This window comes from Procambarus clarkii, chromosome 35, assembly GCF_040958095.1.
Source record: "Procambarus clarkii isolate CNS0578487 chromosome 35, FALCON_Pclarkii_2.0, whole genome shotgun sequence".
Lineage (NCBI taxonomy): Eukaryota > Metazoa > Arthropoda > Malacostraca > Decapoda > Cambaridae > Procambarus > Procambarus clarkii.
The window spans coordinates 18,349,100-18,362,413 of NC_091184.1; the positions used below are offsets into that span (position 1 = coordinate 18,349,100).

Here is a 13,314-nt window from a genome sequence, read left to right on the forward strand (position 1 = left end):
TCTGAGGAACACCAATGTTGATGGGTAGGGTGGGAGAAATTAAATTATTCACAGAAACATACTGGAGCCTGTCAGTAAGGTAGGATTTGAGGTATTGCAGGGAGTGTCCTCTGACTCCATAATGATGTAATTTAAGAAGAAGGTTTTGGTGGTTGACAGTGTCAAAAGCCTTACGCAGGTCCACAAATAACCCAACAGGAAACTCCTTTTTATCAAGAGCTGCGTGAATTAAGTTAATCATACTAATAAGTGCATCGTTAGTGCTTTTTTTGGGTCTGAAGCCATATTGACAAGAGCTAAGTATATTGTGTTTGGCTAGAAAAGAGTAAAGCTGCTTGTAGATTAGTTTTTCGAATATTTTTGACAAGTTAGGCAGGACTGATATAGGTCTGTAGTTGTTAACATCTGTGAGAACATCACATTTGTGGACAGGGGTTACTCTTGCTTTTTTTAGAATGTCAGGAAAGGTTTGGAGTTCAAGTGACTTGTTGAAGAGCAATGCAATAGCAGGGGCTAGAGATCTGGAGGCTTTTTTGTAAATTAAAGTTGGTATCTCCTCGAGGGCATTACACTTGGTTTTAAGGGAAAGGATTATTTCATTGACATCAGTGGAACTAGTAGGCTTTAGGTACAGAGACTGTGGATAGTTACCTGTAAGATAGTCCTTAACATCAGTACAGGAAGATGGAATATCATTTGCAAGGGATGACCCAATGGAAGAGAAGAACCTATTGAACTCAATAGCAGAATCAGAGGCTGAAAGCTGACCAACGTTATTGGAAAGGAGTGTTGGTTTGTTATTTAAAATCTTCTTTGATCCCAATATTTGTGAAATTGTGCTCCAAGTTTTTATAATGTTGCTCTTTATTTGGGTAAATTTATCTTCATAGTATTTAGTTTTGGCTCGTCTAATTATTTTAGATAGCAATAACGAGTAATTCTTTGAGAATTCTTTGGAGACTGTTCCTACCCTATACTTCTTCTCAAGGTCGTGTTTTTTGTTAATGGATTTAAGTATTCCCTTTGTAAGCCAAGGATTGTTAAGTCTTTTGCTTGTGACTTGTTTTGTAAGCATAGGACAGTGGGTGTTATAAAGGCTAAGAGTTGTTTGTAGAAAAGATTGCACTGCTAGGTTGATGTCCCCTATGTTACCTAACTCGGACTCCCAGTTGACATTATCAGCAGCAGTTATAAAATTGTTTATAGCAGTTTCATTGTGCAGCCTAATGCTTAACTCCCTTGTCTCTAGAGGTGGTTTGCTAATGTTAGTTAAGAGAAATGTGGGGTAATGGTCTGTAGTGCTATCGGTGATTTTACCTGAAGTAAGCGGAGAGGTTATGTTGGTCCAGATGTGATATAGAATCGTAGCAGTACTATAAGTGATTCTAGTTGGTCTAGTGATTAAGGGTATGAGGAAGCAGGAATTCATACAGTTGAGGAAGCTAACAGCAGTAGGGTGTTCAGGCTCGCAGAGGTCAATATTAAAGTCCCCTGCGATAATTAGATGGTTTTTGTTCAATCTGTTATCTAGTATTAGATTTCTAAGGTTTGAGTTGAATTCAGACACATCAGTGTTAGGAATTCTATAGACTGCACCCACAGACAGGACAGACTCGGCACCCTTGACTCTGAAGCTGGCGAAGATATACTCCCCACAGCAGTCTCTAGTTCTAATTATTTTTAAGCATGTTAGTTCTTGGTGGTAGTAAAGAGCAGTACCGCCACCTCTCTGCATTTGACGACAGTTGTGAATTGCCGAGTAGTTAGGCATGTTAAAGAGTTGAGTATTATCCTCTTTCCTGGAATCCTGGAATCTCTTGTTGAGTTCTTCACACACCTCTAAACACTTCTAAATATATCAAAAAAAGTTTCAAAAACTGTGGGCATTCTTTCTAAGATCAGATATTATGTACCACGCCCTGCCCTGGTGACTCTCTATTACTCCCTTATCTATCCATATCTCAACTATGGTATTTGTGCTTGGGGTTCTACTACCCAAAATCACTTACGTCCTCTAATTACCCAACACAAAGCTGCTATTAGAACAATATCCAACTCTGGCCCCAGACATCACTCGGTACCCCTACTCAAATCTCTGAATATGTTAGACATTAAGTCACTGCACATTCTCTCATGTGTATTATACATATATAAAACGCTAAACTATAATGCCAATCCTGATCTCAAAAGCTTCATAGAAGGTTGTAACAGAACCCATGAGCACCACTCCAGAAATAAATACAGTTTTGATATTCCTAGAGTACGACTTAATCAAACTAGAAATGCTCTACAAATCAAGGGGCCCAGAATGTGGAATGACCTTCCCAACCATGTTAAAGACTGTAGCTCTCTCAACCAGTTTAAGATAAAAACTAAACACTACCTAATAAATTCGCTGTAACCTACCTCACTCCTCTATTGCCAACCCATGTCTGTTATTTTCTTTTTTTTAATCAACACTGTTTGTCAACCTATTGTATTTGTGCTGCTTTTTCAGTCATGTTCCCCCTTTTTTTTATCTTTATTTGTATTTGTTCTCAACACTTTATTCTTTATGCTCAATTAGTATTAAGTTCTAGATATTAATGTTTTTCTTGCCCGAAACGCATTGCGTAATAGTGGCTTTAGGCATTGTATGTACAGTACTAGCTCTATCTATATATCAATCCATTAATGTAACATCACTTGTATGTATATACCTTACCTGAATAAACATATTTATTTATTTATTTTATATTTATTTACCTCCTTGTCATTCTCTGTGTATCTGTTATCCCCTTTTCGCAGCTTCATCACTTGTTCCTTCACTGCTGTTTTCCTCCTGATGTGGCTATGGAGCAGCTTTGGTTGGGTCTTAGCTTTACTCACGCTGTCATTTTCAAACTGTCCCTCTGCTTTCCTCCTCACTCTGAGGTACTCATTTCTGGCCCTCTGGTATCTCTCCCTGCTCTCTGGTGTTCTGATATTTCTGTAGTTTCTCCATGATCTTTTACTCAGTTGCTTCGCTACCTTGCATTCCTGGTTGAACCATGGGTTTTTCTGTTGTTTTTCGTTTTTCTCCTTTTGGACAGGGATAAACCTGTCTGCAGCTTCCTGGCATTTCTGAGTGACAAATTCCATCATGACCTGCACATTCTTGTCTCTAAGTTCTGTTTCCCATGGTATTCCCCCTGAGGAAATTCCTCATCTCGTCATATTTTCCTCTTCGGTAATTCAGTCTTTTTCCCTCCGATCCCATCCTTGGATAGGTTATCTCTACCTCCACCAAGTACTCAAAGGTCATTACACTGTGGTCACTCATTCCTATGGGGGCTTCAACTTTGACTTCTCTTATTTCTGACTCATTCAGGGTGAATATCAAGTCGAGTCTAGCTGGTTCATCATTGCACCTCACTCTTGTGGGTTCCTTGACATGCTGGCTCAAAAAATTCCTTGTTTCCACTTCCAAGAGTTTAGCTCTCCACGTATCTGCACCACCATGTGGATCCCCATTCTCCCAGTCTATCTTTCCATGGTTGAAATCGCCCATGATTAAGAGTCTTGAGCCATTTCTGCAGGCAACTGAAGCTGCTCTCTCTATTATATTAATGGTTGCCATGTTGTTCCTATCAAACTCCTGTCTAGGTTTTCTGTCATTTAGGGGAGGGTTGTAAATGACTGCCACTATTATCTTAGGTCCACCCATTGTTATAGTTCCTGTTATGTAGTCTCTGAATCCGTCACAGCCCGGAATTTCCATGTACTCACCTAGTTGTGTTTGTGGGAGTAGTGTATAAGGAGACAGATTGAGGTAAAAAAATTTCAGAAACGGTTGGGCACTTCCATGCTGACTTGACCCTGGCGGGCCAGATCGTCCATCCCTCTTGTTTTAGGTGGTTAGGTTAGGGCACAGTCAGCGCGCTCCTGGCTGGCTGGCGGGGGTGGGGTGGTGGTCCCCCCTGGGGTCCCGGGGGGACCACCACCCATGGTGTACCTGAGGAACTGGTGCCCTATCCTAACCTGTTTTTTTGCACGATTCGTCTCGAGCTTTTAAGATGAGTCTAGGGCCTCAAGAAGGGGGTCTCTACTTATGAGAGGTACCGAGGATGAATGTTCAATAGTTGGAAACCAAAAAAATACACTGGTGAAAGGCATATAAACGTTTTTGGAGTATTTAATGGCGCTAGTATATGTGTGCGTGTGCGTGTTTTTTTTTTTTATGTAAACACAATATATCTGGGTTTTTTTAATTCCTGCTGAGAAGTGTATCTGAAATAAAGGGTTTTGTCTTTACATTTGGTAAGGTTTCAATAATCAGGTAAAAAATAAAATGAGAAAGACTCGAGTTATATTTTTTCATCAGTTACTCCAGATTATTGTCCCCATTTTCTCTATATTCCGTTTCACAGAAAACATCTTCACGGGCGGTCCAGTCCCGTTTTCGTCTAGGGTGAAACTCAGATAATTGACAGAAAAAAATATATGCAAGTTCCATTTTTATTTCCAAACACTGGATAGTTTAATTATTAAGATCGGGAGTTTGCTTATTATTCAGATCTGGAAACAACAACGTATTATTATTTCATGTTTTTTTTTTCATCCAAACATATAGAAACAAGTATTTATGTTTTAATTTTAGAGGAAAGAACATTATCAAATATTTGTTTTGTTTTTGTTTTTTCATAGGAAAGAGCAAACATCAGAAAAGACATAATTCATTCATTCATTCAGTATTATAGATATCCCCCCACCGGTAAATTAAAAACATTATTTATTTTCATCGTTAGTTCTTTTTTATTGAACAAATAAAACCTACAATACACATAACTACAATAATATATATATATATATATGACACTGCAATACATTTAATTTAATTAAGTTTTCGCATGACGCCCGAGGACAATAAAGCTGCTCCGTGCATGGTCGGCGTGAACAAGTCCATGGTCGGAGTGGGCTCTACATAGTCTGGCTCATAGAATTTTCTCTGGCCACACTCGAAGAGGTCCGAGACCTCATCATCGAATCTCTCCACCGGCTCGAACTGTGTTGTGAACGTGTCAATCGTAGCCAGGCCCAACTCTTCCATGGCTAACGATTGATTTTCACTAAACAGTTCGACCGCAGCGTTTAAGGTCTGCGAAAACAATATGTCCCCCGTGTTCAGCTCTTGTGTCTTAGGTGCCATAGGGGTTACGCGGCACACCGTCGCTAATTTCTGGGGGGTCTGTCGGGCATCTTCGTCTTCACTCTCGCTAATGTGGGTAACTGCCTCCCGCTGGCGGGTCGCTGGGGGGGGGCGGGTTAGGGCGTCTTGTTGGAGGTACATATCCCGAGGTGGATGGTTGGGGGGAAGCCTCGCGGTTGCTCGACTAATTATCATATGGGGTCGTCGTCGTCGTCCTCTTGTGTTGGCCTCGCGTAGATAGCCTAGCCCGACAAGGCCCCGGTGCGGGCCCCTGTGCAGGCTGTTCCCAGGTTATTTTGCAATCTACAGGGCGACTTGTTGGCTTTGCAATGTCCTTCATCAAAGGCGCTGTCGAAGCTTTCGTTTTTAGAGCTATCTCTCCACTCTTCGCCGCCTTCTTAGCTTTGGGCTCTGTTGTTGTTGTTGTTGTTGTTGTTGTTGTTGCTTTCGTTTTTAGAGCCATCTCTCCACTCTTCGCCACCTTCTTAGCTTTGGACTCTGTTGTTGTTGTTGTTGCCTTCGTTTTCAGAGCCATCTCTCCACTCTTCGCCTTCTTAGCTTTGGGCTCTATTGTTGTTGTTGTTGCCGTTATTGGGAATGGTCCTGGCCCCGCCGGGGTCGGCACCCGTGAATCCATAGAGTCAACAACAAGGCGGGCCGCGGGGCGGGACTCTGGCACCGGCCGCGTCTCAGGCGGGGGCATGGGCACCGTCGGCTTGGGGTGCATAGTGGCCACAACGACATCTGGCACTGGCCCTGGCATCTCCGTAGTCTCAGGCGAGGTCGTAGGCGAGGTCGTAGGCGAAGTTGATGAAGTTTTGGGGGCTTGACACATCGGCAGAACATTGGCACCACCACTACTCTTCAATATATCCGCTACATCATGGGGCGTCACCCCAGTTGGCAGGATGAGAGCAGTCCCAAAGTTGAAATTGATCCCACCAGTCACCTCAGTTTTTGAGCAACTGTTCAACAACTCTACAAAAAAAAAAAAAAAAAAAAAAATTAACAAAATTTTATATTCACAAACAAGAAACTTAAAAACACACACACACACACACACACACACACACACACACACACACACACACACGTTCTCACCTATATCAGAGTTATGTTAAAAAAAATAAAAATAAAAATAATAAAAAAAATAATAATAAAAAATAAAATAAAATAATAAAAAAAAACTCACCACGGGCAAATTCCATTTTCAAAAACTTCGCTTGTGGGCTTCTAATGATGACCAGATCCAAGGGCGTTCGTCGGTGGGCAAGTTAAGTCAATGGGCCTCAATGGGCCTTAGGACTGGGCTTATATATATATACCCCTAAAACCTCTACCCCCGCTCCCTCACCCCCGCCACACCCCACCCCCTCAGGCAAGCTAGGTCACCTGCTCACACAGGTTATAGCACGCATCCTGGGAATCATCTCCCAGGCAAAATGTTGTTTGACAGAGTGGCATATTCAGGTTATCATACGTAAATTTCACAACCAAAGCGTCATTTTTGCTGTGTTGTTCATATTTAAAATCCTGCGCAAATTTCCAAAGCGCTTTTCCCACCCCTAGATGGGATATATAATAGGTGAAGTATAACGCATAGTTCCCGCAGAAATAAGTTTCCAACTGCTGTATTCTGTCATTGAATATGTGCAAATCATATTTTTCAAAGCTATTCAATATAACCTTAAAATATTTCGAATACGTTTCAATTCTCGGGTTTCCAAAACTATCAAGAATGACAATTTCTGTCTTAGTCATTGCTTTGGCTATACAAAATGTAACCCAATGACCCATTGTATCTGCAGATTCTGCATCTAGTGTATTAATTATAAATACCACAGGATGGTTATAGATCTTTTTCAAAATTTTTCTTGCATCATTGGCGAGATAACATCCCAGATATTGCACCTCCCGACCCAACACCCCATTCAGCGCTTCGTTAATTTCAAGACAATTCATAGCTTTTACGCTCTCGTATCACAAACTATTCTACGTTCCGCATTAATTTTCAGGATGCCAGTGGTGCCGCCATAAAGCAAAATGACTTTATTTCCCACCACAGGCATTTTAAATTCTAGACTAATTCTCAGGTTACCAGACACTTCCAGGGCATTGCGTCCTTTATAGTTTCGGGCTGTAAATTGAAAGCCAGTATAGTGCCACCGTTAACAAATGCGTCATAGGATAGCGTGTGGGCATTATCGAAACCTAAAGCTTGTAGCGTCGTATAATATAATTTTGCGCAGTTGTGTGGAAAAGCGCAAGCAATATTAAATAAAGTAGTGCTATTCAGAGTTATAAATACACTCGTGAGCTGACAATTCTCAAAATATAATGGGTTCTGGGCATAGCCTCCTGACATTGCCTCCATATCTACGATAATCATGTATAAACGCTCGGGAACTACAGTTCCCCAGGGCTGATCCATTGTAATTGTCCGCTGTCCTGTGCCCAGTATATAAGTCTTTAATAGGGTTTTGTTAAACGTATATGTTATCGGGGTGTTATTTTGTATCAATGCCTTATTAATGGCTGTTAAGCCGGCCGGGTATGGCATTATGCGATCTATCCACAACCTCGCCATCTTAATATGGTATTTAAAGTTTGCATTATCCCTTTCGTTATGAATAATCCATTTATCCGGGTTCAGTTCTAGGCGAATGCGCACATCCACATTATCCAGAACGTATTCGCTAATTGTAGTAACATCCGCCAATAATTTAAAGCATGTGTGCACACCCATAGTTTTCATCTCAGTCATTTGCTGCTCCCTTTCCTCAGTCATTGCAGCAAAATAGTCGTTGGAAAATCTGCTGGGGTCATTACCTTTAAAGAAATGCGCTAGTTTCCGATATCTCTCAGCTTCGCACCCCGAAATAGTAGTCAGCAGCTTTATATAACTCCAGTATGAGAATAGAGAGTTAGTTTCGACCACAGTCTCATTGAAATACACTACTATAGATTTGAATAAAGTCTGTGATAGACCATTACTAATTGTTACATTTTCTGTATCCCCTATCGCACTAGCTCCATCTTCGCCCGTTACTGCTAGCGATAGTTCCAAAGCCAATGACGACATATCTAGAAAGTGGCCATTCACGCCTTTAATGTTAAATTCAAGATACGCATCTCTAAATTTATTGCCCCCAGTATTTACTGGCAAAACATCAATAGTTTGACGCGAGGCTATAGTGGCCTCTACCATCCTAGCGGAGAACGGCTTGGGAAAGGCGTCAGTTATCGCAGCGGCATAATTCCCCAGTGGTACTTGCAGCCCCGCCATGCTATCTTGTCAATAGTGGTTTCGAGAGTGATTCAATTTTTAAGCAAACACGTCATTATATTTCCCTCCGTCGATTTTCCTGAACAAATTTCTTGTTTTGCTTTGTTTTTGTTTTTTGTTTTTTGTCTTAATCCTTCTGTTCCTTTTTTTTTTCTTAACGACCCGCCCACCAGCAATTTGCTTCCCAACATGTTTTAATGTTTCTAGGCCTCTATGTTTGAGCGACTGTTTCAATGTGCGTTCGCCACTGTTTATGTCTTGCACGACATCCTGGCCCATACTCAATGCAGCAGGGGCCAAGGTTCTCATCAAGAATGGTGCCGCTCGCTTCGCCAGTCCAGTTATGAAACTAAAAATCCCACCCCCTCGCACATGACGCCTAGTACTGTTAAAAATGCGGACGTCCCCTAAACCGCCCCCTCTCCCGGAAACGGAGGGCGTTAGGAGTATTAATAACTCCTCCACCGACGGCGGGGTAAAATCGACGCGCATTTTGCAACTAGATGCAAGGTAATGAAGATTATAGGCTTCAACGCTCAATTATATAACCCCCAAAGTCGGCCTTATATGCAAAACTGCAATCGTGCAGCCTCGCGCATCGAAATAAACAGGATTGCCTTCTTGATCGGTCATTGTAATGCTCACACTGTCGACAATTGAAGTGTTCAGAGGTTTATATAACTTCTTATTGCCACCGTCACTCCCATTTAAAGAGACAACGTCCAGTATATTGACTAACTGATCACCATAACTCGTAGGCATAATTTTGTCGCAATAAATACACAAATTATCCATCATTCCTCTCGGCTGTGGTGGGTAGACACATAAATCAGTTTCCTTGCCTGTCTCATATTTTATACCCCTGATTAAATATATGACATAATCCTCACCTGTCTCGGTGCCTATTACCTTCCCGATCGCACACTCGAACGATAGCGAAATTCGGCAAACCATATTATATACCTCTTCACCTGGTCTTTGGAACTGCGACATTATGGCGTCGCTGTATACGGCACTAAATTTATTGCGATTATAGCTTGAATCGTATTTTATATACGTTGTTCCATATTTTGGATACAGCTCTTTATAAGCTTTATCTATAAAACTAAATTCCTTGCTTGACAATATATTGGCTATTTCATTGTTAATTGCATTATTAATTTCCTTTATGCTTCCTGCCAAAATGTTGTTTTTCAGTAAAAACTTCGAATAGGTGTGTTTAAAGCCCGTCATTTGTACATTGGTGCATATTAAACCAACCCTCACATAACTCTCTAGATCGTCTTTCATAATCACGTAATGAGATGTGGGGAGCAATAATTTCTGTAAACACATTTCATAGGCGCGCTTGGGATTCAAATTTAATTCCTTATACAAGCGATTTGAAAAAGAGCTGGGAATGTTAACAGGATACAGATCTGCATTGGCAACGTTGGTCGCGTATATAATGTGAGTGTCCATTCTGGCGACAGTACCGGGTCACAGGTGGGCAATGAATAAATGTTCAAACCGCCGTAATTTGTTTTTAATAAGCCAACCACGAGGGGGCGACCCGATCCCCGCGACCACCGACCTTGATCCGCTTAGGAGGGAGGTCAGAGGTCGAAACAGCCATGCCCCGTCTCCTGTTAATTCCCTCATCGTTAACCTGTCTGCGAGCCGCAGTGTTTCTAAATAGATCCATAGGAATTGAAGCCACATTAAAAAATAATTTTGCTAGAGGTAGTTTAGTAGGGGCAAATAAAGCATTGTGGACCGTCATCCCATATATAATATCATTAATTATATGCAAACCAGTCACAGGACTCATTATATTGCCATTAACGTCCCATTTAACAAACCCACTCTCGTCGAAATATTTTAAAAGTGCCCTTGCATATTCGTGATGTATCGCTTTTAATCTCAGATTTATCAGATGTGCTACAGTAGGATTAGATCTTTCGGGCTGGGCGTTCTCAGTTGTCTGTTGCGGGGGCGTTGGCATCGATATCTCTGGCACTGTCGGCAAAGTGGCCGGCACTCGCTCGTCCATTATTTTCCGCGGGACTAAATAATACTCTCTCATTTGATAAACGCGACAACAGATTAACGGCAATGGGAAGGAGAATAGATAGGATATTACCACCCCGTTTGCTAGTTAATATTTTTTTTTTAATTGCCGTGGAAGGTTTTTTGCAAGCTACAACACGAATTAATGAACTATATTTTTTCAGTTTTTTTTAAAACCTTGCTAGGCACGAGCAATTTATTTCTTAAAAGATTTTTAAATATTTCCGATAGGCAATTTATGTGTGGCTTTTTGAATTTTTCAATTAATTTCTTTCTGCTGGAGTACTTAAGACCGGCTAATAGTCTTATCAGATCCCAGTATTTCTGAACTAAAGGCTCCTTCATAGTTTCAGTACGTCATCTGCGTCGACCCATTGGTCGAATGATTGATCATAACCCTCGTATCTGACTTTATATTGCAACTGACCGTCGACTTCTCTCTTGCTCAAAACCTTTTCAATATTGAAGGCGGCGGGCAAATGGGTGAGGGTTAGTTCCTGTCTATAAAACCCTCCGTCAATATTGCCACCGTTCAAATCTTTCAAATAGTATAAAGGGACCCTCTGGCTATTGTCCACTCGCGCGATTGTGAAGATTTCTCGCGTATTCTGCTGTTTGAAACCTTTTTTAAATTTCGAAACGCGATCAGATAAAGTAATGCGTACTGTTTCGCCAACCTTCAGCTGTGGAATGATGCCCCGCGATGTTTTGCCCGGGTTTTTATACATTAAGTTAAATAGATTGACAATCTCTCTTGGTTTTGTTAAAGCATGCGCCTCTCTGGGGGTTCTGCCCCCCAACCCTCGGTGTGGCGAGACATTATATGTTTTTACAACGTCAGGCAGCACCCCTATACATTTCAATGTGTTGTGCGAAGTCATATACTTGTAAAGCTTAGTTTTCAAAGTGCGTATGAATCTTTCGGCTATGGATGCTTTTGTTTCCTGAGAAAATACACTATACAGCACAATTTTCTTAGAGGCCAACATCTTTTTCACACGCGCGTTGTAAAATTCGCCCCCGCGATCTGAATTAATTTTCCGCACCCCGCGCGAGTGAGGTGTCTCTAGTATAGGTTTTAGTGCCCTACACACAATGTTCGCGTCTTTACTAGTTAGCGGCACTACTTGAGCAAACCTGGAGTATATGTCCACACAAACGAGCAGATATTTGATGCCATTATTCATCCCTGCCAACTTCCCCATTTCTGCTAGATCAACAGACACATAAACCCGTGGTTTAGGACTCAAAACTCGTCGACGCGCGAATTTTTTAGGTTGTAAATAATGCAGCGTATATGCGTCTGAGGATTTTAAGTAATCTTTCACATCGGCCAGTGTTATGTCAGAATTAAGTAATTTAGCTGCTTTATATAATCTCTGCACGCCTCCAAATCCCCCAGTGGAAGTAGGATCATTATAAACTCGATCGAGTATTTGCTGTTTCTTGCTCACCATTGATAAACTATTTCAAATGGTTTCTCTTCGACAATATTCCCACGCAAAGTTATGCTGGCGGGTGTGCTTGACCCGAGATCTACAAATAAATAACCATAGGGTTTGGCTATGACCTTTTTATATATTTCTAGAAATTTCTTTGAATCCTGTTTCCCAAATATTTGACGTCCCAAAGTCTCAATTTGAGAAAGATCTCTTGATTTGACTAATAAGAAATGCGAGGCGTTTAGGCTTATGTTCCTAGAATATTTTCCAGGGAAAAATATATTTTGCGTGATCAAAATGGCAGAGATGTTATGATGACGCCCTCTGGTGAAAATATCAGAAACAATTTTTGAATTTGCGCTTTCAGTAAAGAGATCGTCGATTATTATCAGCATTGGGGAATTATCCATTTGCTCATCCAAAGGATCAATAATGCTCGAATGAGCAACAATTTTTCTATTAATTCGTGGATTGTTCATCAACTCGGGATATCCCCCACCACATATAATTATTCGAGCGAATGTTTCATGGTACTTGTGCACGAGTTTGTTGCATAAAAATGATTTCCCTGCATTTGAATAACCCGCTATTATCATCCGACATGGTTCCCTGAAGATGTTAAGATGGGCTTGAGATATTATCTCATCAGGTCTTTCCATGTTGGGGGCTGAGTCTCTACTGTTTAATATGCACACTGTGGAATGTTATATATATATATATATATATATATATATATATATATATATATATATATATATATATATATATATATATATATATATATATATATATATATATTATTAAATATGACCGAAAAAGTAAGATTAATAATTCTAACACGAATTTTCTCAATCTTTCGTACATTACGCTTCACTGTTGGAGGTAAATTAAAAATCACTTCTCCAAAATTCATTTTTATTTCTAGTCTGACGCGACACGGGCGCGTTTCGTAAAACTTATTACATTTTCAAAGACTTCACAAATACACAACTGATTAGAACTTACGTCTCTCTGATATTATATCTACATTTGAGTGAGGTGGGAAGGGTGATGTGACATTAACACAAGACAGAACAGGAGGGGATATTAATAGGGTATTAAAAGTATCAACACAAGACAGAACAGAAACAATGGGTATTGAATAGAAGTGTTTGTAGAAAGCCTATTGGTCCATATTTCTTGATGCTTCTATATTGGAGCGGAGTCTTGAGGTGGGTAGAATATAGTTGTGCAATAATTGGCTGTTGATTGCTGGTGTTGACTTCTTGATGTGTAGTGCCTCGCAAACGTCAAGCCGCCTGCTATCGCTGTATCTATCGATGATTTCTGTGTTGTTTACTAGGATTTCTCTGGCGATGGTTTGGTTATGG

General features: G+C 40.7%; 1 protein-coding gene across 1 annotated transcript; it reads right to left on the reverse strand.

The window, feature by feature from the left end:
- Window positions 1-10,843: 10,843 nt before the first annotated feature.
- LOC138371133 (uncharacterized) lies at window positions 10,844-11,959 on the reverse strand. The gene has a single exon (XM_069335967.1). The coding sequence runs from the start codon at window positions 11,957-11,959 to the stop codon at window positions 10,844-10,846; it is 1,116 nt and encodes a 371-aa protein (XP_069192068.1).
- Window positions 11,960-13,314: the final 1,355 nt, after the last annotated feature.

Excerpts from the sequence above, each read along its gene's own strand:
- LOC138371133 (XM_069335967.1), bottom strand. The coding sequence starts at position 11,959 with ATGGTGAGCAAGAAACAGCAAATACTCGATCGAGTTTATAATGATCCT.